Here is a 25,366-nt window from a genome sequence, read left to right on the forward strand (position 1 = left end):
CATGGACAACAGTATTGTGATTGTAGGGGGTGGGGGTTGGGGTGGGGGTGAGTGGAGGTGGAAGAGGCCATGGAGGGTATAAATGGTGATTGAAAAAATAAAATAAAAATTATATTTATATATAAAATTATAATTATGTGTGTGTGTGTGTGTGTGTGTGTGTGTGTGTGTGTGTGTATAGAGAGAGAGAGATATATAGATAGATAGATAGATATAGCCTAATATGCAAATTGTCCCCTCGGGAGTTTGACCCAGAGACCAGGAGTTCGATTGCTCACTATGACATGCACTGACCACCAGGGGGCGGCGTAAAAGGAAGGAAGGCCCCAGCCGGCAGCCAGAAGGCCCCGATCAGCCCTGATCGCTGGCCAGGCCTAGGGACGAATTTTGTACACCAGGCCTCTAGTGTGTGTGTGTGTGTGTGTGTGTGTGTGTGTGTGTGTGTGTGTGTAATTTTTTTTTTGGTTATTGTTGTTGTTGTTAATCCTCACCTGAGGATATTTTCCCATTGATTTTTAGAGAGAGTGGAAGGGAAGGGGGAGAGACAGAAAGAAACATCGATGTGAGAGAGACACATCTGAGAGAGACACATCGATTGGTTGCCTCCCGCACAAGCCTGACCAGGGCCAGGAATCAAGCCTGAACCAGAGGGATGTGCTCTTGACCAAAATCTAACCTGGAACTCTTCAATCCATGGGCCAATGCTCTATCCACTGAGCAAAACTGACTAGGGCTATATATAATTTTTTTTTCAATTAGCAATAATCACACCTCGGATAAACCTCATTGGCTATGATACTGCCAAGTCACAAAGCTATATATATATAATTTTTTAAAGTGGAAATGTAATCTCCCAGGAGTGATGAACCTTAAGGTTTTGTCTTAAGATGTCAAAGGCTGGCCCTAGCCGGTTTGGCTCAGTGAATAGAGTGTTGGCCTGTGGACTCAAGGGCCCCTGGTTCGATTCCAGTCAAGGGCACGTGCCCGGGTTGCAGGCTCAATCCCCAGTAGGGGGTGTGCAGGAGGCAGCCGATCAATGATTCTCATTGATGTTTCTATCTCTCCCTCTCCCTTCCTCTCCAAAATCAATAAAAATATATTTTAAAAAATAAATTTAAAAAGATGTCAAAGGCTGAAAAGAATATACTTTACAATACTTAGATTTAATACTTGCATGATATTTTAGCCCTTTGGTTATTATTGATTTGTCAATCCAACAAGCATAAAGTATTTATTGATAGAACATAAAGACAAACTCTTTGGCAGAATGCATGCTCCTCAGATATCACCAACACAACCCAGGGAGGCAGGACACCTTTACAGGGCTTTAGCCACAATCTTTTGCAGCAAGGATTCAGAATCTGCAGAAGGGGTCATGCACAAATGGATATAATAGACAAAAAATATAAATTTGGAAGGCATTGGGGGAGCCAGGTGGAGGCCCTTCTCTAGTGGAATGGCTCTCTGAATCTCTGGACCTATAGCTTTTTATTTACTAGAATATACATTTGCCCTTTAGCAAAGCAAACAGACATCAATGGTAAGATTTGGTAAACAATAAAGGATTATCAGGTTAGGGGATTGCCTTTAGCCATTCAGCCAGCAGCAGGGTAATACAATGCTGATTCTCAGCCCTTGCTGAATATCAATGTCCATCAGCCTTCTGACAGACTTCTCGCATTTATATGTTAACTACTTGTTGTTCTTTGCCTCCAGCAGGCTTTGATAGTGCTTCTGAGGGGGAAAGCCAGGTTGGAATTTATTAAGAATTGGCAGTTTGGTTTAAGGCAAGTTTTTCAGTGTGAAAAGGGGGCTTGGCTATGTTGGGAAAAGATACAAGGATCTTGGATGGATGGAAACTGCAGGGCAAGGATTTTGAGGCAAGAGGTTCAAAGAACTTGGCATAAACTATCCGTTGATGCTTTCCATGGGAGAGTTCATGGGTCTTTTCAGGAAATTCCTATAATGCATAATCAAGCCATTTGCTTGGGAAGGTGTCTCTAGGAGTAGTAAAATCATGCTAATGAAACAGTGGAATCCCAAAGTAATGTAACTGTAGATGATAAGGAATGTGTATGTGTTCACGTGTATGTGGGGTGGAGGGCAGGAGGAATATGTATTTTCAGTTCTCTGTATGCTGGCTGAGGGGGGGCGGGGGTAAATGTTATCAGTTCTCAGACGCAACATGTAAAATGTTGCTGTTACTGCAGCCCAAATTTGTAGCTACTCTAGAGATAGTTACCTACCCTCTTTTAGGAGAACATAAATTTCATGGGGGTTTTTTTATGCCAAGGAAATGAATTATTTTGAAAGGAGGCAAGCTTTAAGAAAAAAAAGTTTATACTTGATATGTACTAAAATAAAACTAAATAATGATATATGAAATTTAGAAATGTTCCTTTCCATTTGTTTATGCATCTTTTTCATTTCTTGTATCCAAAGAGAATCTGGAGAAATGAATTCCATTGATGTGGACCTACAAATGGCAAAAGATACCTTTGAGAAGTTAACACAAAAGCAATGGATTTCTTTCATGGTAATGTAATTGGTGAAAGTGGTGGATCCTCTTCCCCACTGGGTGCTGGGGGTCAGGTCCTTACATATCTCGAGAAAAAGAATTTTCTGAGACTCACACAGGAGGATAAGTGATTTTTATTTGCATGAATTACATCCTTGGGTTTGCAAAATCCCACTTCCCTTAATCCAGTCCTGAAAGATATGCACCTGGGGCTTTGGCAGAGCTAGAAGCAAAGCCAGAGTCCAAAGTTCCATCTGATAATGAAGCCGGGTCTGGGACAGCAGTAGGCTTGCTGCATTCCATTAGTCCATTGTGTGTGGGGTCCACATGGCTGTGGGCCCTGTGGGCGAGGGCAAGGGAGCCGAGGGTGCGCCCCCTGCAACAAAAGTCCCAAGAGCAAAAGAGAGACAAGAGCAACAAGAGAGTGAACTCCTTTGTTTAAGCAGTTAAGTACCTCACATCTTCCTGCTCTTGCAGTGGCCACACCTACTCTGGCCAATGACCTGTTCCCAGGTATGACTGACAGACAAGTACCTTCCCTATTTCACCCAGACCTCACTGGGCATGTGTCTGTTCTCCCCCTGTCAGTCCATTCCCCCAGTGGGGACAAACCAGTGGCTTCCTGGGGAGGGTTAAACCACAGTTTCCTGGCAAAGCTGTACAAATGGCAAGTCGCTAACCTTTGATCTTCTCTTTGCTCCTTTCCAGTTATTAATAACTGGGCTAAATTATAACGGTATCAGTAAAAGTCAATACTTACTTGAGAAAAAGAGCAATAGAATTTCCACAGCAGCGGTTCTCACCCTGTGGGTCGCGACCCCTTTGGAGGTCGAACGACCCTTTCACAGGGGTTGCCTAAGACCATCGGAAAACACATATATAATTACATATTGTTTTTGTGATTAATCACTATGCTTTAATTATATTCAATTTGTAACAATGAAATTGGGGGTCACCACAACCTGAGGAACTGTATTAAAGGGTCGAGGCATTAGGAAGGTTGAGAACCACTGCCTTACAGGAACAATTATGATTGCAGTTTTTGTTGGGAGTTCAGTGAGGGGAACCTGATGGAGAGAGGGGACAGTGTTCATTTTGTGGTTGTTATATTTCAGATGCTGTATTAAGCGCTGGCTCTTAGTTTCTCTTTGAACACTTAAACATATAGAAGATGACAATGCTTTAATTTTCTTTCTTTCTTTCTTAATTGATTATAATTTTATTTAAAACATATTTTTATTGATTTTTAAAGAGAGGAAGGGAGAGAGAGAAACATCAATCAGTTGCCTCCCACACATGCACCAAAAGGGGATCAAAGTCACAACTTAAGGTATGTGCCCTGACCGGGAATCGAATCTGCCACTTTTGGTGTACAGGTTGACACTCCAACCGACCAACCAGGGTAACAATATTTTTATTTTCAATATGAGAAAACCATTACTTGAGAAGTAAATAACCTCTATCATGTTTGGGAAGCAGGATAATCCTGGACTAAGAGACTGAAAAGGCTGGTCTCTATTTCTTGAGATGAATCTCAAATCTAGTTGAGGTCAATCTGCTACTAATTCATCCCTTATCCTGAGAAAACTAATTGTAAGAACACTGATGTAGTAATAATAATAATAATAATAATAATAATAATAATATAGTACTTTACAGTTTATTGTTGCATATATCATCTTACTTAACCCTTACATCATGTAGAGGCAGACACTATAGTTAAGAGTATCTAAGATCTATTAGATAGTATAATAATGCTAGCTGTTGTCACAAACAACTTCTAAACTTCAGTGGCTTAATACAATGAAGATTTATTTTCCACATCATAGTTCCACGAGGATTGAAAATATGAGGCACCTTAGAGGGAAATTTTTTTCCCATCTATCCATCTTAGTTTCATTGGGTGAGACCCTACAAAATAGACTGAGAAAAGACAGGTTAATAGGTGAAAAACAAACCGAAGTTTATTCACGGGTGCATCCTTCATATATATACTCAGGGATAAGAAATTTGAAGGGGTGGTTAGAACTTGGGCTTATATAGCATCTTAGTAAAGTACAATCATTTTGTAGAGAAGTGACCAGACAAAGGAAAAGGACTTTGAGCTTCTAGAGGTGCCAAATTGTGGGAAGGCAAATATATGGGGAAATGAATGGTAGGAAAGGGCTAGTTAGTAAGATTTGTTTGTGTGGACTTTCTCAGTGCCAGCTCATCTCTGCTGTAAGGTGGTTATCCTCTTCCTGGTACAGGAAGTTGGGGATAAGAGGACACCTTCACAAAAGGAATTTATATTCAGTTTTCAGGTAGACAGAGGGGAAGCCAGAAAGCTTGTTCTAGTCTGTTTTTTCTTACTTGCCTTCAGCTCAAAATGATCCTCAAGCCTGGCCAGCATGGCTCAGTGGTTGAGTGTCGATCTATGAATCAGGAGGCTACAGTTCAATTCCCGGCCAGGGCACATGCCCAGGTTTCGGGCTCGATCTCCAGTGGGGGGTGTGCAGGAGGCAGCCAATCAATGATTCTCTCTCACCATTGATGTTCCTATATCTCCCTCCCTCTCCCTTCCTCCCTGAAATAAATTAAATATATATATTTAAAATGATCCTCATGCCAAAGTGGCATATTTTGGGGTGGCATAGTCTGCTACCCTTCCAACCTCTGCACAGTTGAATTCAAGAGTGGCGCAGGCTCCTTCTTTCTGGGTTCTGGGGCCATGAAACCCTCCAGTAGATCTTCTGTGTTTGGTTGGCAGATGAGGAAAGAGAGTATGTAAGGTCACGTGAGAGGTTTCTGGGGGGCCATGCCTCGAAGTGTCGTACATCACCTTCACTCACGTGGCATTAGCTAGAACTCAGTCACATGGCCCCACAACTGCGGGGGCGGCTAGAAAATACCATCTTCCGGTGAACCCAGGAGGAAGCTGCAACAGGACTGGAGAGGGGAACACATGGCATTTTCTCTGCGGAGGCAGATTTTAGCCCAGACAGGTCTGGGTATGGATCCCTGCTCTGTCACTTTCTAATTGAACCACCTCCACAAGTCACTCAGCACCTACGTGCACATGTGATCCACTTTTATTTCCTTATGCACCCCAATATAAAATCGGAAGGATGGCTCGCACGTACTACTTCAGGGGCATTTGGGATGCAAGGAGTGATGAACAACAGGTTTCAGGAAAACTAAATGATTATTCTAGTTGGAAAGTGGAGGAATGAAACCCCTGGTCCCAAAACTTATCCTGGCCCTTTCTTTCTCTGATCCCGTTTCAACTGCAGATAACTACATGTCTCAGGGATCATCTGCTCGGAGCTCTTCCATGCCGTTCTCCACACCAAGAAGCGTTGTCAGTTTTCCTTCTGCTCCCACAATGTCCTGTGATGCACGATCCTAGCAACTCGGAAAGTCTGGTGGTTCCCTTTGCACAGGCTGTTTGTAAAATGAGTGACCGATCTTTACGAGTCCTGAGTAAGTTTGATTCCTTCATGTTACTTTATTTGAACTCTCTGAAGTAGAAGTTGTAGCAAATTTTGAATAGGCTTCCAAATGTACAAGTACTTGGGTACATGATATGTGAATTATTGAAAAGATAAACCTAAAGCAATTCTAAGCATTACTGTTATACCGTACAAGGCATGTAGAATTCTTAGACTTGGACATGGCTTTGACATCAGAGTTTAGTAACCGTAGAGGATCCAGTCACGGTTTTAAAACTTTAGACATTTTAACCAGAGGGGATGAAAAAGAAATGTTAAGCTTTGTGTTCTTGTTTATTTTATTCACTACAATAGGATGTCTTTTTACAATTTTAAGCTAGTGTTCAAGGTCCAAAACTTAAAAGGAACAAAGGATATGTACAGTGAAATATAAGCCACCTAGTTCCCCTCTCAGAAAGCAATTAGTTTCTTTTTTTAAAATATATTTTATTGATTTTTGACAGAGAGGAAGGGAGAGGGATAGAGAGTTAGAAACATTGTAGAGAGAGAAACATCCATCAGCTGCCTCCTGCACACCTCCTACTGGGGATGTGCCTGCCACCAAAGTACATGCCCTTGACCGGAATCGAACCTGGGACCTTTCAGTCCGTAGGACGACACTCTGTCCACCCAGCCAAACCGGTTAGGGCTGAATATAGTTTCTTGTGTAAACTTTGAAAGATATTATGCGTAAAAACATATAGAAATGCATTTTTTAGTGGCAGCATACCACTCACATACTTTGGCAACTTGGCTTTTCCCCATTTAACAGTATATTATGGAGAGCATTCTGCTGTTGAATCTGTAGCACTGCCTTATTCTATGTAATGTCTGAATAGATTGTATTGGGAGGATATACTATGAGTAGTTGTTTCTAAATTTTTGCTATCATAACAGTGCTAACATGCATTTCTTTGTACATTTGTAAATGTACACAGTCAGGGAAAATTCCAGAAAGCAAAATTACTCGGTCTAATTGTATATGCATTTTAAATTTTGAGAGATTTTGCCAAATGACCCTCCACAGAAGTCTGGGCCACCAGGTAACCCAACTTCAAGTGGCCACCATCCACACTGTAGTCTAAGTAAAATGCACCCCTAGAGTTGGGCAAAGTAGCCACCAGGACAGAGGATGTACGTTTACCCTTCACAACAAATATGACAGCAGCAGCCCGTGAATTCATTTTTCTACAGTGTTATCAAACTTTTCCCATTCTAAAAAAATAATCTCTTAATTTAATTTTCTCATTAAGAATGAGGTTGTTCTGGTTTTCTTTTTTTGTTTGTTTGTTTTATTAATCCTCACCTGAGGATATCTTTCCATTGACTTTTAGAGATAATGGAAGGGAGGGGGAGAGACAGAAAGAGAGAAACATCAATGTAAGATTGCTTGCCTATTGCAAGCGCCCCAACTGGGGCTGGAGATAGAGTCTGCAACAGAAATATGTGCGCTTGACTGGAATCGAACCCAGGACCCTTCAGTCCTCAGGCAGACGCTCTATCCACTAAGCCAAACAGGCTAGGGCAGTGGTTGGCAAACTCATTAGTCAACAGAGCCAAATATCAACAGTACAACGATTGAAATTTCTTTTGAGAGCCAAATTTTTTAAACTTAAACTATATAGGTAGGTACATTGTTATTAACTTAATTAGGGTACTCCTAAGCTGGCCTTTGCTAAAAACGTCCTCAATCTGATTGAGGTACGTTTGCTGAGGTCGACCCCTTCCAACTCTCCCATCCACTCTCATCTTGTATACTTGTTTCGTCTATCTCCTTTGGTTCATCCTCTCTATATGTCCAAACCATCTCAACATACCTTTCTCAATCCTTGACACTACATCTTCTTTCACTCCACAACGTTCCCTAAAATTAACTTAATAAACTTTACTTTTGTCACCCTCGCGGCATTTGCGGACGTGACTAGCACTAACCACTGCACATGAGACTGCTGACTGACTGGCTCACTCAACTCCTGCATGAATCTCATGCGCCTCTTCCGCGCTGAGTATCCCGCGGCCTGCCTGCTCTGCGTCTCCCATCGCCCTACCGACCGACACCCCCCACTTCTTCTAAGGCCACTTCTTCAAAATAGACTCGCCCAGGCCGAAAACCAACTTCTACACATGGGCCACAAAGTTTCAATCGCACTGTACGTGCGCGCCCGCACATGGTGTTTTTTGGAAGAGCCACACTCAAGGGGCCAAAGAACTGCATGTGGCTCGCGAGCCGCGGTTTGCCGACCACTGGGCTAGGGGGTGCTGGTTTTCTTATATCTCAGTTCATTTGTATATCATAACTGGGAACTAGCAGTTCTTCCCTCTTGCCCATTTTTCTCTCTGTTGTTAATTTTTATTTAGGAGGTTTCCAACTATTATGGCAGCTAATCCTTTATCAACAATATGAGTTAGAAATTTTTTCTTTAGGTTATTAAAATTGTTTTTACTTCTTTAGGTTATTAAAATTGTTTTTACTTTGTGGTATTTTTGCCATGATTATTTTTAACATGTTTATGAAGCCTACTATATTAGGGTCATATTTCAAATAGAGTATCTCACTCGGAAACAAAGAAACAAAAACATTTCCATGCTCCAACTAGAGTTTTTATTGTTTCATTTTTATGTTTAAATCTTTGATCTATATGGAGTTTATCTTGATTAAATTCTTTTCTGGATCAGTTTCCACTTGTCCCCAGACATTTATTGAATGATCTGTTTCATTGCCATTAAAATGCAATGCCACCTTTATCATATACTAACCTCTCATGTGCATTTGGATCCATTTAGGGACTTGTGCTACATTGATCTGCTTTTCATGCATTTGGGTCATACTGTTTTAATGACATTAGCTTGATAATATATTGTAACGTTTGATAGGTTTATTTTCTGAGAATTGTCTTGTAAAGGTACAATAATCTAGACTGCAACCTCAGGAATATTAAAATATTGCTATTGATATAATTTTATATAAAAATATATCCGTATATACCAGGTGTGTAGATATTATTTTTTACTGATTGAAAATATCCTTGATGACATTGTATGTGTATGTGTATTCACCTATGTATGTTCTCAGACTTTATAAGTAACCTATAGAACTTTCAGTTTGACAGTCATGAAATCAATCAAGTAATCAAACAGAAATATGAAGTATCAACACATTTCTTTAGAATCCCAAATTTGAGCTTTTAATTCCAATGATACTTAATCAGGGAAAATATTTTTTCTGTAATAAATGTTGTCCAGGATAATATCCTTAGAAAACATGTTTTATGGGTTTTGTAATCAGAAATGGAAAATATCTATTACTCACATTAAAGAACCCAGTAGAAACTGAGGGAGTATTTTTTAGGGGGGCAGAGGAGTATATATTTATCATGGCTGATTTTGCATCCCTCAGAGCAGTGTTGGGCATCTTTGCAAGAGTCTTCTCTCAGCACACTGGTCCAGATGCTTAAATCAGCCATCATTGCTCAAATGGCTCCTTGGATTGAAACACATCAGAAAAACTGCAATATTAAAGCTCTTCTAGAAATGATGAAAGAAGTGTATAAGGTAAGTGTGCATCTAAAGGAATGTATATACCATCTTACTACATACAAATCTTGTAGTTCTCAGCCAATTGGAGTCTTGTTCTGTTCTGTTTTTCACAACAGAAAGAGAATATTTTATTCAGCTTTAATAATTCAAAATTTTGCCTGTTTTGCTAACTGGATAGACTCTGGAGGAATATATTACATATTACATATAATAAATTAGATACACAAACACTACTCAAATATGAGACTGGTTTAGCATTTTCATTAGAGTGCACAGCATAATCTAGAAGTGACCAAGGCTACTAACAAACAATATTGTTAGGGGACAGGAGAGGAGCCAGAGCATTTTCAATAAAACAATAGAATTCAGTTGATATCATTCCATTAAAAATTAGCTAAAATAAGATGCTTTTACAAATAAATTGCTAAATGGCAATCAGAGTAAAGTTCACCATAAAATATTAATCTCAATAGGAGAAAAATATTACATACAAGGGTTAATGCTTTTCAGAAGTACTATTATAGTACTATTTCTAAAGTAGTATATTTCTTTTTTTTCTCAAACTTTATTGATATATAATTGACCTATAACATTGTGTAACTTTAAGGTGTGCAGGGTGTTGATTTGATACACGTTATATTTCACCAAATGATTAACACCATAGCTTTAGCTAACACCTCCATCACCTCATGTAGTAATTACTACTTGTTTATTGTGGTGATAACACTTAAGATCTACTTGCAACTTTCAAGAATATAACACAGTGCAGTTGACTATAATCACCATGCTGTACATTAGATCCACAGAACTTATTCATTTTATAGTTGGAAGATTGTACACTTTGATCAACATCTCCCCATTTCTCTCACCCCCAAGCCCCTGACAACCATCATTCTACTTTCTGTTTCTATTAGTTCAGCTTTTTTTAGCTCCCACATATAAGTGAATTCATACCACATTTGTCTTTCTCTGTCTGCCTTATCCCACTTAGCATAATGTCATCAAGGTCCATCCATATTGTCCCAAATGTAAGGATTCCCATAAGGATTCCCTTCTTTCTCATGGCTAAATAATATTTCATTATATATGTGACATGATGAAAGAAGTGTATAAGATAGATGAATGAATATCACATATTCTTTATTCATTCATCCATCCATGGATGCTTAGGTTGTTTCTTTCTTAGCCACCATAAACAAGAGCAATAAACATGGGGGTGCAGATAGTTTTTGAGAGAGTGATTAATTTTCCCTTGGATATATACCCGGAAGTGGGATTACTGGATCCTATGATAGTTCTGTTTTCAATTTTTTGAGAAATGTCCATGCTGTTTCCATAGTTGCTGCACCCATTTACATTCTCACCAACAGAGCACAAGAGTTCCCTTTTCTTCACATCTTCACCAATACTTGTTATCTCTTGTCATTTTGATGGTAGCCATCCTAACAGGTGTGAAGTGTTATCTCCTTATGGTTTGACTTGAATAGAAATATCTATTCAGTTCCTCTGCTCACTTTATTTTTTAAATATATTTTTATTGATTTCGGAGAGGAAGGGAGAGGGAGTGAGAGATAGAAACATCAATGATGAGAGAGAATCATTGATTGCTGCCTCCTGCACGCCCCCTACTGGGGATCGAGTCCACAACTAGAGTATGTGTCCTTGTCTGGAATTGAACCCAAGTGCCTTCAGTCCACAGGCCCATGCTCTGTCCACTGAGCCAAACCGGTCAGGGCAAAGGGCTGAATGTTTATGGTGCAAATTTTATTCTCAAGATCTGGAAACTGTTTCCAGAAAACCTGTGCCCCAAGAATTTCTGTACTATCTCCACTGCCAATTGGAGAAATTAGAGATTTAAAAAATGGAAGTTTTATAGAGTTCTACTTCATCATTAATAAATGCTTTGGGTTTATAGACCTCTATTCTGATTATCTATGTAATAGCACTCTCTCTCTCTTTCTCATATATGAGAGAAGATTACATCATCTGTTAATAGAAAATGATATTCACAGGTCATATTCTCTTTAAGGTAAACAAAGCTACTTGTCAACTACCAAAGAACACTTTCATCATAAATGAACTCTCCACTATGTTGAACTTTATTGAAGTAAGAAGAAGAATGTTCTATAGAGATGACAACCTGGTAAGAGTAACATTTTCACTTCTGAGTGAAAATACCAAGAGGGCTCTGAATATTTCCATAAAGGGGGACACATTAATAGCTATGTAGGTATGTAGGTATCACGTTGACAAATCAACATTTGAAAATGTCCTTACTGGAATGCTGAATATGCTAAATTTGATGATCATTGAAAACTTAAACATCTTTCATTCACAAAACAAATGCATTTTCTTAGAAATTTCTTTCTAAGTAATTTGGATTCTTAAAAACAGGTTCTAGAAAAATATAGAGGGAAATAATTTAAGGTGATGAAGTAAAGGAATGACGTTTTTTCTCTTCTTTTAATTATGAAAACTGTTACCTGTTTGTTTCTTAGATAACTCCAGGAAACTTCAGTCCCATTATTTTCAGTGATTTTCCATTTATCTTTAATTTGCTATCCAAAATTAAATTATGGCAAGCTGATTCCATTATGAAAATATGGGTATGTATGCCTTACATTTTATTATGAAAAAATTTCAAACATATACAAAATAGAAATAATGGTGTAATGAATCCCATCACAAAGTTTTAGCAGTCATCAACATTTTGCTACACTTTTATTTATTACTGTTGTTTTTGTAATTGTTAGTATTTTTGCTGAATTATTTTGAAGCAAATCCCAGGCCCACTTTCTTTTCACCTCTCCATACTTCAGCACATTATTTCTGGTTGTTTCACTCTTATTCATGCTAACATTCATCAGTGGGTTCAGCTGGTGACCACATGGTATTTCTATTGTCATGTTTCCCATTAGCCTTTTATTTAATTACTAGTAGCCCTGCACACGAATCCATGAGTGAGTAGCTCACTGCCACTTGCCTCAGCTGGCCACCCACCCACCGCCTCTGGTAGCTCTCTTCTGCTGGTAGCTCGCTGCTCCACCCTCCTGTAGCTCTCCCCACTCTTAGCTTGCTGCCCCGCCCTCCTGTAGCTCTCCGCCACTTATAGATCAGTCGTGACATTACAGCATCCTGGCTAATTTGCATAGTCCTCTATTATTATATTAGATTCCATCCATTGTTTTGGTTGAAGTTTGCAAAACAGCAACATTTCTAATATTATCATTTCTTCCAAAGTTAATGAACTACAAAGAACTTTTACTTTTTTTACTTTTTTACTGTTTTCTGTAAAGAACTTTTCCTCATCAATCAGAGCTATTTAGCTCCCCTGAAAAATCATGCATATAGGAAGGTAGACTAATGCTTAATCCTTTTCCATGCATAGCAGTTGTACCAATTTATGTTACCACCAGCAATGCATGAAATGCCTCTTTTACACTATAATCAATACAGTGTTACCAAGCTCTGTGATCTTTTCCAATTCTTTGGGTTTGCCATGATATTCCAATTTAATTTTTTAAAAATTATGTTTTTATTTGTTTCAGAGAGAGGAAGGGAGAGGGAGAGAAAGAGAGAAACATCAATGATGAGAGAGAATCATTGATTGGCTACCCAATGCATGCCCCCACTGGGGATCAAGCTTGCCACCCAGGCATGTGCCCTGACCAGGAATCAACCTCTTGGTTCATGGGTCAATGCTCAACCACTGAGCAACACCAGCCAGCTCATTTTAATTTTAATTTACATTTCTCATCTATATATAGAAAAGCCTAAGTGACCATTATGACTGAACAACCAGAATGACTGGAACGACCGGTCAACCAGTCGCTATGACACGTACTGACCACCAAGGAGCAGAAGCTCAACACAGGAGCTGCCCCCTGGTGGTCAGTGTGCTCCCACAGCCAACCTCCCACAGTCCCTCCCCCTGTTGCTTACCCTGACTGGCAAGCCCCAATTGGCCTGGCCCCGATTGGGACTCGGTGAGATGGCCACAATCGGCCTTGATCGCCAGCCAGACCTAGGGACCCCACCCGTGCATGAATTCATGCACCAGGCCTCTAGTTATTATATAATGGCTGAGGCCTCACTTTCTTTAGCTAATATCCATTGTTTTCCTACTATGAGCAATACTGAAATGATCAAATAAATGCTCTTTTTCTCTCCTCTATCCAGTTTTAGTAACTATACTAAGTTCTTAGTTGTTACTCTTTGGATTTTTATATCTGTTTAAGAGTCTTGGAGCTTGAGCCCTGGCCGGGTAGCTCAGTTGATTAGAGCATCATCTCAATAGTCCAAGATTGTGGGTTCATTCCCAGTCATGGCATATACAAGGAGCAGTCAGTGAATGAATAAGTGGAACAACAAATCAAATGTTTCTCTCCCCCCGCCCCACCCCCCCATCCTATCTCTCTAAAATCAATAAATAATAATTTCTTTAAAAAGTCTTGGAGCTTGATTTGTAAGCCCCAACTGATATTCTTTTATTTCCAGTGAATCTATTCTGTTTTCCATTTATTCTCTTCCTTCCATTCTTTTTCTAGTAGTTGTATTATTCCCACAAAACACTTACATGGTATTTTGTCTCTCTTGTCACCATCAGCCTTATACTCTCAGTTATACTCACCACATGCCCAGACATTATGCTAAAGATTTTCCATTTTTTGATCACTGAAGTTTGTTTTCTAGGCCATTTCTCAGGAAAGGTTCGTATCTATTTTCTACAATGTTTATAGAAAGACTACAAGAGCCCTAGCCAGTTTGGCTCAGTGGATAGAGTGTCGGCCTGTGGACCAAAGGCTCCCAGGTTCGATTCTGGTCAAGGACATGTATCTTGGTTGCAGGCTCCTCCCCAGCCCGGGAGGCAACCAATTGATGTATTTCTCTCACATCAATGTTTCTCTCTGTCTTTCCCTCTCTCTTCTACTCTCCCTAAAAATCAATGGGAAAATATCCTTGGGTGAGGATTAAAAAAAGAAAAAAGAAAAAAAGAAAGACTATAAGAGAGACTTTAAAGACTTACAGGAATCAAAAACATGCCCATTACTTTTGCTAATAATTCAAAGGAGATGGGCCATCTAAGTGAAAAGTCTGGGACATCACATGCACAAAAGGAGTCATTTCAGTAATAAAGTATTACCTTTTCATTCCCTACTAATCATAGAGCTTATATGACATTTTCCAATGAGCCATGCCTGTAAATCCATAAACACCACATCCTATATAATAAAAGCCTAATATGCAAATCAACCAAATGGCAGAATGACGGGTCAGCGGGTGGCGGAGCCAGTGAGTGGGCAGTGCCAGGCCAGCCAAGGTGGGTGCCAGCGGGCAGAGGGAGGGGACAGTGATCGGGGGGACAGGGCTGGCCACTCGCCGGCCAGCACTGTCCCCTGATCGCCCAGCTGGTCACCTCCTACAGAGGGAGGCCAGACTTCGGCTTTGGCCCGCTCCCCCTGGGGAGCGAGACTAAGCCATCAGTCAGACATCCCCCAAGGGCTCCCAGGCTGAGGGCGCAGGCTGGGCTGAGGGACCCCCACAAGTGCACGAATTTTCATGCACCGGGCCGGTAGTTTATTTACAATAATCAACCTAGAAGGACAAAGTACATCCTGCTAAAAGCATTCCATAGTTAAGGACTCACCCTTTAGATACTGTTATTAGTGTCTGTCATCAGATTGACTTGCTCATCTCTTCTGTTTCCCAGCCACCTTTTTTTTTTTTTTTCAATTTTCCTGACATTCCTGGTAATGGGAGAAAATAGATTAAATCTTTCCTTCCCAAACCTAATTTTCCCTTAAGTTCCCTTTAAGCAGATCTTTCCCTCTACATTATTTTTCTTCTATAGAAATTTTCTATCTAACCTGTTTACTCTGTTAGTGAGGGTTGAGTGCATAGCGGACCCAGGCAAGTTACATACTATGAAGGATTGGGAAATGTTTGAGGACAAGAAAATTCTTAGTTGTAGTTGTCATGGGTGAAGTCACAAAGCAGGTTCCACAATCCTGTCCTCCAGAGGAGAGATGATGGACTTAGTCAAAATTGTAAGCTCCAAACTAGATTATCAATCCAAATGCACAAATGTAGAAATGGGAAACCAATACATGGAGAATGGGAGTAGAGAGACTAGAAAATAAGATATACAGGTTTCAAGTCCAATTCTTGGGAAGGCAAGAGAAACCTGGGCCACAGTAGGACTCATACACCTTTCCCTGCTATAGTCAGTGCAGGGTATTGCTGGCCACTCCCTGTCACTCAGAACCACGGGACATGTAGCTTAGCAGTCAGTATTCCTGAAGTGTCTGCAGATTCCAAGGCCACAGGAGGAGATGACCCACCACCAGAAAGGACTAGAAATAGCACTTGTTCCATCTCCCTACAAATGTGGAGCTTCTTGTTTTGTTTGTTTCTTTTTAAATACATATTTTTTAATATATTTTTATTGATTTTAGAGAAGAAGGGAGAGGGAGAGAGAGAGAAACATCAATGATGAGAATCATTGATCGGTTGCCTCCTGCACACCCCCTACTGGGGATTGAGTCTGCCACCCAGGCATGTGCCCTTGACCGGAATTGAACCCAGGACCTTTCAGTCCACAGGCTGACACTCTAGCCACTGAGCCAAGCCAGCTAGGGTTGTGGAGTTTCTTTACAACAAAGACCTTAGGGAAAAACCAGAAGAATCTAGTGGAATCACATAATTTCTCAGTATATGGTAATAGCAGAGATCTGGGACAGGTCTTTCCCAAGCCCAGAACCATATGCATGCACTTCTCTGAGTAGCTTATAGAGTGCTAATATGGGCAACCACACTGTCTGGAAACCTGGGCTAGGATAGTTATTATCCACCTGTCTTACTGTCACAATAGTGGCATTGGTTTATGAATCCTAAATATTCTTTTATTGTCCTTGTGATATAGCAGAATTCCTAGAGGAAGGTTAAAGGTCAAAGCAAGGATAGTAATTCCAACACTAGATTTCTAATTCCAGGGAGTTCAGCAGAAACAAGAGCAGGGAGCTGAAATGGTGAGGGCATGTTGAGAGTTTAGAAGAGCTTAATGGAGGTACTATGTAGGGTAACAGAGAACACTTTTCTCTGAGCAAGTCTTTCCTCTAGTCTGTTTCCTACATCTCACATTATCACTGCGCTTCTAACCTGCCCTTATATTCTTGAGGATTATTGTGCTAACACTCTTCTTCTTAAAAAGTGGGAGAATGTCTCTGCATGGTGAACACCACTATTGCTTTTAAGGATCATGATTACTAAAATAAGTGATCAGAGATAGCTTTTAATTACTTAGCTGTACATCCACGATGATTCATCCTCTGTACAAAATTCCTGGATAGCACAGTCTCACAGATTCTACCACCTTTTTATCTTCAAGTGTACATATGATGCTCTTTTCCTTAAATACTGTAATTAGAATATGAGCATATGTAGCAGTGGTAGGCATAATTGTATGTTAGACAAAATGGGTTTATCTGAAATGTTAAATATTTCCTAATATTCCAGTGAAGATTCCTAAAATATTTCTTTTTCCAGGAGTCACAAATTAGGCATGGGATTTCACCCAAATTTTTACTTCAAGTCAGACGAAGTCACCTAGTTGATGATGCTCTGCGTCAGTTAAACCAAGCTGAAGTCACTGACCTTCGGAAAGAATTGGTGGTACGGTGAAAAGTCTCATTGGACATTTTTACTGATGTGGGAGAGAAGCAGTTATTTAATGTAGCAAAGGAAGAGCCTGCATTTGCAATTATAGTTATCAGCCTATGATTTCCAGAATTCCTTGCTTACCCTTCAGAGAAAAGCAATGGGACATTTAATTGAACATTGGGATTATAAATTAACTAGTTACCTATAGCTATAATGAACCATCCCAAAGTTTAATGACTGAAAATAACAATACTTTATCTGCAGTTCAGTTGAAGATCTCCTGATTTAGGGTGAACTTATCTGGGTGCCTTTGCAGATTCTGTATGCACCTGTTGACATGTTTGGGAGTTGGCTAGGAACAAAATACCGACTTCTGCGCATGGGCCATGAAGTTTCAATCGCACTGTATGTGCGCACCCCCACGTGGTATTTTATGGAAGAGCCACACTCAAGGGGCCAAAGAGCCGCACGGGGCTCGAGAGCCGCAGTTTGCCGACCACTGGTCTAGGGCCAAGAAATCAATTGATCAAAGTGGCAATAGATAAGATCTTCCAGCCAAAAAGAGGACTCTTAGTCAAGCTTAGTGATGCTTGTATTAAAAAGATAAAAAGAAATTATCCAGGAAAGGAAGTAGAGAGGAAGTCGTTAGAGAGGAAAGCTGGGAGTGCACTCGGCCACAAAGTCCAAAACTGGACCTTAGAAAAGAGGGACCAGTTCATATTGATCTCCCACCCCAGGGATATGGGCAGTTAGGGCTCATGGTTCCTGGAAGGATGCCAGGCCCAGGCTGCCTGGAAGGGCTGTTTATCAAAAGTCCCAATGAGAGGGGCGGGAACAAAGCCGAACCAGCCAGTTTACATTTGATTCTGCCCAAAGGCGGTGCTGGTCATGGAAAACATGAAACAGCCGCTATCGTTAAGTGGCGACCGGAACCTGAGCATCACAGTGTGGAGATGGAAGGAACACTGAGAAGCGGAACAGCCGGCCTCCAGGGAAGGCCAGGAGCGGCGATCCCGACGTGGGCACAGGCCTCTTCCCAGTCCTCCTCCTGCACCTCCGCCACCTCCCGGCCACTGAGGCATCAGTCGGGGGCGGGACGTGCGGAGGCGGCACCAGCCAGTCCAGCTGAGACCGGGAGCGAGGGAGCAACGGGCGCCGCGCCACAAAGAAAAGCGAAGGCGGCAGCGGCCAATCAGTGGCCAGCGCGCGCGGCGGCCCCGCCCCTCGCCCCGCCCCTCCGCTTCTCTCCTACGCCGCGCATGTGCGGTGGCCGGCTCCGCCCCCGTGGCGGGGCCTGGGGAAGCCGCGGCCGCCGCCGTTGCTGTTGCTGTGGTAGCTGCATCCCTGCGTCCAGGCCGAGGTGGAGGCTGCGCGCTTGGCGAACGCGCCCGATCTGCGGCTCTCGGCCGCACCGGCCCCTGCGGCCGCCTGAGTGTCTCGGCTGGTGCGTGCACTGCCCCGGCGAGGATGCGGCTGTTCTGGTGGCTGCTGAAGCAGCCGGTGCCCAAGCAGATTGAGCGCTACTCCCGCTTCTCCCCGTCGCCGCTCTCCATCAAGCAGTTCCTGGACTTCGGGAGAGACAATGCGTGTGAAAAAACGTCATACAGGTTTCTACGGAAGGAGCTTCCTGTGCGCCTGGCCAACTCCATGAGAGAAGTTAATCTTCTGCCGGATAATTTGCTTACCCGCCCGTCAGTGGGATTGGTCCAGAGTTGGTATGTGCAGAGCTTCCTTGAACTTTTGGAGTATGAAAATAAGAGCCCTGAGGACCCAAAGGTCTTAGATAACTTTCTACAGGTTCTTATTCAAGTCAGAAATAGACACAACGATGTGGTTCCTACAATGGCACAAGGAGTCATTGAATACAAGGAGAAGTTTGGGTTTGATCCGTTCACTAGCAGTAACATCCAGTATTTCCTGGATCGCTTCTATACCAACCGTATCTCCTTCCGCATGCTTATCAACCAGCACACGCTTCTGTTTGGTGGTGACACAAATCCTGCTCATCCCAAACACATCGGAAGTATCGATCCCACCTGCAACGTGGCCGATGTCGTGAAAGATGCGTATGAAACCGCCAAGATGTTATGTGAACAGTATTACATGGTAGCCCCTGAGTTGGAAGTTGAAGAATTCAATGCCAAAGCTCCAGGCAAACCTATTCAGGTAGTTTATGTGCCCTCACATCTGTTTCACATGCTATTTGAGTTGTTCAAGAACTCGATGAGAGCAACCATTGAACTCTATGAAGACAGAAAAGAGGCCTACCCAGCGATTAAAACCCTTGTTACCCTGGGTAAAGAAGACTTGTCCATTAAGATCAGCGACCTAGGTGGTGGCGTCCCCCTTCGAAAAATAGATCATCTTTTTAACTACATGTATTCCACTGCTCCTAGACCAAGCCTGGAGCCTTCAAGAGCTGCCCCTCTGGCTGGATTTGGTTATGGCTTGCCAATTTCTCGTCTGTATGCTAGATATTTCCAAGGAGATCTAAAACTCTATTCTATGGAAGGAGTGGGTACAGATGCTGTAATTAATTTGAAGGCTCTTTCAAGTGAATCATTCGAGAGGCTTCCCATATTCAATAAGTCAGCATGGCGCCGTTACAAGACCACACCTGGAGCCAATGATTGGAGCAATCCCAGCAGAGAGCCCAGAGACGCTTCTAAATAAAAGACAAAACAGTAATAAATCACTTCGTTTTCTTTAAAAAAAAAAAAAAAGTCCTAAAGAGGGGAGAGGTAGGAGAAAATAAATAGTTGTTGATTGGGCCAAAGCTGTAAAGTCTGAATGATGCAATGAAGACAGATAACAAGATAGAAGAATCAGGGGATTTGGTGGCCCAGAGGATTAAAGCACATCAAAATTTGGTTTAAGACGCTGGTCAACATAATTGGTGAATGATAAGTCTTGCTAGCATCCCCTTCACTTGGTTCATGGCAGTGTAAAAGCCCCATGCACACAGTATACAATAATCGGATAATAAAAAGGTTCATGGCAGCTGCTGCTCAGGAGCAAATTGAGGGAGAACAGATTGCAGTGAAGTAAGAGATGTGGGATTCTGGGAATTCTGGTGACTGCAGGAGGTTTGAAACTTTTCTACAAAAGGTCAAGGCATTATATTTTAACTCTGGGAGTGTTCTCTTTCCTCAGATTGAATTTATTAACGAAATTCGTTCTGTGGGTTATGGGGTAAAGTCCGAGTTCTTCTACTTCATATTTCAAGAGATGACCAAGACAGAATATGGAATGTTCATGTATCCTGAAGAGGGTTCCTACATGTGGTTTCCTATCAGTGTAAGTCTTTTATTTATTTTCTTATTTTTTTTTCAGAACAGAAAAATTATGCCATCTATTACAACATGAGAATCATACATAATCATGTAAAATTAGGTCCTGGACAGTGGGGCTGAGTTGGTTGGAGTATCGTCCATGCACTGGAAGGTCATGGATTTGATTCCCAGTCAGGGGCCATACCTAGGTTGTGGGTGCCATCCAAGTTGAGGCATGGTCAGGCATGTATGGGGAGGCATCTAACCCAATCCATGTTATCTCTTTCACATTGATGTCTCTCCCTCCTTTTCTCCCTTTCTAAAATCAATTTTTAAAAATGACACTATTTTAAGTAAATAAATAATGTAAAATTAGGTCATATAGAGCCTTGCTACTCAAAATATGGTCCACAGAGCAACTGCTCCAGCAACACCTGTGAAAAGCAGAATCTCAGGCCTGTGTATTTCATAAGATTGTCAAGTAATTCATACGCACTTTATATTTTTAAACAGCTTCAATGAAGTACACTTGAGATACAATAAACAGCACATAGATTTTTCCAATTTGATAAGTTTTGATATACATATATACCAATGAAACTCTCACCATCATCAAGATAATGAAAATAGCCTGGTCAACATAGCTCAGTGGTTGAGTGTTGACCTATGAACCAGAAGGTCACAGTTCGATTCCCAGTCAGGGCACATGCCTGGGTTGCAAACTCGATCCCCAGTGTGGGGCATGCAGGAGGCAGCAGATCAATGATTCTCTCTAATCATTGATGTTTCTATCTCTCTCACCCTTTCCCTTCCTCTCTGAAATCAATAAAAATGTATTTTTTAAAAAGATAATGAACCTACACATCATCCCCCAAAGTTTTCTCGTATCCCTTTCGAGCCCTACTCCTCCCCTGCTGCTATGCCCCCTATCCCATACCAGGCAACAACTGGCACTATAGAGTACTTTGAATTTCCTAAAATTTTACAGAAATGGAATCATAAGTAGTCTTGGTGTCTGTCCTCTTTCATTCAGCATAAAATTATGTTAAGACTCGTGCATGTTGTTGAATTGTACGATGTACTGCATGTTGCTTATCTAGTCACTTCTGATGGATATTTGTGTGGTTTCCTAGATTTAGAGATGCAGTAACCTAAAATGTTTCTATAAGAAGAGAAATTATTAATATAATCCTAGAGATAATTGCTAATTCTAATAAGGTAGTTCATTTCTGCAATGATTATACTTTTACAAGGATCCCCAAAATGTAAACATATCTTAAAATAATAAAAAAAAAAACTTATCTTGTTTCTCTATTAGAAACACGGAGAAAATAATTGTAAAAAGAATCATGTTGAGCCTCAATTTATGGATCCCCTTTCTGATAAGTTTCCAAGTGTTCTTTTCACAATAGAAGTTTGGGACCCAGGGGATAGGGAAAAGGAAGAGAAAGATGAATGGGTGTGCAAAAGTACTGAGAAGTGATCTGTATCTTTTTGAGAAAGAATGAACTTCTAGAAAATAGAAATGGCGAAGGTGTACAAATGGTAGGATTTTTATGGTCAAACAACAAGCATTTATTGACTATTTCGTGAGCTCTACATTGTATTAAATATTGTGAGTGATTCAAATTAGTATACGACACAATCCTTTTCCTCTATTTATATTTGTAAAGAGAGTGATAAGACTAAAACACCATGAACTTTAGCAATTGTTTCTAAATTTTGGATTGCTGACATTATGTGTAATAGTTGTTGAGCACAGAAGGGTAGGGAAGGATACACTGATGTAGAATTGGAAGCCCAGAGTTGTAATCTCGAGTGATGGTGGTTGAGTCTTTTGGCTTCTGAGTTTTCAGTTTCCTCACTTATAAAATGGCTGTCATAATTTCTGCTCTGCCTGCTTTACAGGACTGTTGTGAGAATAAAACAAGCAAGGCATATATCCAAATGTGAACGTTCCAGAAAAACTTTAGGGCAGTATCAAATTTTATTAGAGAGAAAGTTACCACTGGGGATGTGCCCGCAACCCAGGTACATGCCCTTGACCGGAATCGAACCCGGGACCCCTCAGTCCGCAGGCCGATGCTCTATCCACTGAGCCAAACCGGTTTCGGCAGCAATAGAAATCTTAAAAGATTAGCAGTTTAGTGATCTCTTGGTTGGACTGTAGTGATAGTCTGCCCAGATGTGGCCAGTGCAGAGAGGAGAGTGAAGCCAATATCATCAGGATGCTTTCCTTCCTTCCACTTACCTTCCCTGACCCGTATGCTGTTCCCTGTAAGGACACCTTGGTTGAGGGTTATATTGCCAAAGGGACACCACTTGTCTGACACAGACCTGGCATGCCTGATGCCTGCTCAAAGTGTAGATAAAGTTCACCCTTTCTTCCACAGTGTTGTTTTTCTACATGAATCTGAAGGCAAAGCCTGTAAAATTAAACATTGAAGACCTTAGTTTATAAGGCTATCTGAGCATATTTTTTAATATTCTAGATATGCTGTTACGAACAAAAAGTACATTCATTTATTTAATCTTGTGAACTCTTAATTTGTATTTTAACTTATGGAAGAATTTTGAACTGTAATACAGCCAGAGTAAGAACCTCAAATTTTTATTTTCTTGAAGCCATTTTGTTTCTAATTTGTGACTCTTAGAAAAGGGAACCAAAAATATTTTTTGCTAATCTAATTTCCCAGTGATTATTGATTATTTATAATACATTACGGCTGGGGTTTTTTTTCCTTCTTCCTTTCTAGCCTAAAATTGAGAAGAAGAGATATTTCCTCTTTGGGAGGCTGTGTGGACTCTCCCTGTACCATTTAAATGTTGCCGATATTCCTTTCCCACTGGCTCTGTTTAAGAAACTTCTGGACCAAAAGCCATCATTGGAAGATTTAAAAGAACTCAGTCCCCTTTTGGGAAAGTAAGTAAATGTTTCTCCAGGACTTTATCTAGTAAGTCTTAGTTGTTTCGGCATAAATGATGTTCCACACAGAGACACAGACACACAAAAGGCCTTCAGTTTCAATAAATGTATGCTCTTTAGATGGATTTGAATTTTAGCATGGCTTACAGTCAAATAAACCTTCAAAAATGGAAAAGGCCAAATGTTTCTCTAATTATTGACCAGTACAATAAACAATGCCTGGTGTCTTCAGTTTATCCGGATGGAAACAGTTGCTTTAGACAGTACACAGTATTCTTAATGCGAATCATACCTACTATATTTATTTTGAATAAATTGTATTTAATCATATCTACTTTATTTAAATAAATCAGCATGTCATCAACTTTATTTTTAAGGGTTGGAAAATGCTTGTTCTAAGTTAAAAGGCAAACTATATCCTGTGAGGAAAATACTGGCAACATATAATAGACAAAGGATTAGTACAGTATCTCTGATGTATATATATGCAGAGGTGGGCAAAAGTAGGTTAAATTACCAGCCATCATTATCTAAAAGATAAATCATAAGTAAGGATACAAAATAATAACAATAATTAATAAATAAACTCCATATACTCACAACTGTAAACGTACTTTTGCCAACCCCAGTACTGTATATGTGTCATCACACATATGTATATATATGGTTAATCAAGAAATGAAAATATGCTCAACCTTACTAGTAATTGAGGAAATACAAATGAAATGTCCTTTTTTGCTTTATAGATTGACAACTATCAAAAGGTTTTTCATAAAATACAGAGTTGACAGCCAGATTGGGGAAAAGGATTTTCCCCTCATGTACTGTTAGTGGAAGAACACACTGGCTAGATTTATACTCTATGCACTATTGTCAATGTAGAGGAGGAGTTGAGAAACACCTGGCATTTTTGTCTGGAGAATCCTTTATTGTGGAAGGCTGTCCTGGGTTTTGTAGGATGTTGAGCTGCATATGGGCTTACTTAACTCACTAGATGTCAGTAGCAACCCTCCTCTAATTGCTTTTTGGTTTTGTTTTGTAACCCTCCTCTAATTATGACAACCAAACATGTCTCCAGATTTTTCCAAATATCCACTGGGGGTTGGGGGACAAAATCACCCTGGTTGAGAATCACTGGTCTAGAGGAAGGGACTTTTTATTGTAATTTCTACCAAGACACAGCAGTGTCCGTGTTAGCAGTGGTTCAAGCAATCAAATCTGTAAATAGAGGTTAACTCTAGAAAGAGAGAGTGGGATGGTGCAGGAGAGGAAATTTACATGGCATTTCATACATTTCTGTAGTGCCCCCAATTATTCCATTGAACATTTATTACTTCTGAAATGTTTTAAGACCAATAAATAAAATTTTAAACCAAAATTTTCATTAGGAATTTGCAAGAAGTTCTAAATTATGAGGCTGATGACATTGGAGAAGCACTTTGCATATATTTTTCTGTGAGTACTGTCAACCCATGGTTATTGGCACCAATTCAGTGCCAACAGGAATTCCCAATTTGGTGTGCAATGAAGGAAACTATTCAGTGCAAATCAGCTCAATTGATACAGCAGAGCTGTGAAAACAGCATGGCTTTGAGGCAGCCCTGGGGCCAGGCCCCTCTCTGCTAGACAGCTCTGCTCTGCTCTCCTCTCCTCACTCCTGTGCTCTGCTCTAGTCTGCTCCTTACGGGTCTGCTTTGGGCTAGACTACTCTGCTTTGCTCCACTCTGGTCTGCTCCATCTGAGCAGTCTGCTTTTGTCTGTGCTGGTCTGCTGCGCTCCGCCCCAGTGAGACATCTTTGGTGTTCAGCTCAGTCTGGGAAACATAGTCCTGTCTTCAGTGGAAGTGGAAAGTGCACTCCCCCAGCCAGAGAGGAGCTGGCTTATATAGACACAAGTCCCCAACCCTGGTCCCTGATTGATCCACCTTCATGCAAATGAGGACTCCATATTCTTACAGATTGCTTGGTCCAAAAGGCATTGCCCT

General features: G+C 40.8%; 1 protein-coding gene and 2 pseudogenes across 1 annotated transcript in view; 2 read left to right on the top strand and 1 right to left on the bottom strand.

Annotated features, from left to right (window-relative positions):
* The window catches only part of LOC102441172 (probable E3 ubiquitin-protein ligase HERC6), a 60,252-nt gene that overhangs the window by 28,886 nt on the left and 6,000 nt on the right, over nt 1–25,366 (top strand). The window contains exons 11-19 of the mRNA XM_014452069.2: nt 2,443–2,536; nt 5,791–5,980; nt 9,386–9,540; nt 11,555–11,668; nt 12,024–12,131; nt 17,071–17,196; nt 20,338–20,481; nt 23,213–23,379; nt 24,771–24,837. Coding sequence (XP_014307555.1) covers nt 2,443–2,536; nt 5,791–5,980; nt 9,386–9,540; nt 11,555–11,668; nt 12,024–12,131; nt 17,071–17,196; nt 20,338–20,481; nt 23,213–23,379; nt 24,771–24,837 — 1,165 coding nt within the window. The remainder of the gene's footprint in view (nt 1–2,442; nt 2,537–5,790; nt 5,981–9,385; nt 9,541–11,554; nt 11,669–12,023; nt 12,132–17,070; nt 17,197–20,337; nt 20,482–23,212; nt 23,380–24,770; nt 24,838–25,366) is intronic.
* Nucleotides 657–816, bottom strand: LOC111825075 (annotated as a pseudogene).
* Nucleotides 18,503–19,876, top strand: LOC102419668 (annotated as a pseudogene).

This window comes from Myotis lucifugus, unplaced genomic scaffold (genome assembly GCF_000147115.1).
Source record: "Myotis lucifugus unplaced genomic scaffold, Myoluc2.0 scaffold_12, whole genome shotgun sequence".
Classification (NCBI taxonomy): Eukaryota; Metazoa; Chordata; class Mammalia; order Chiroptera; family Vespertilionidae; genus Myotis; species Myotis lucifugus.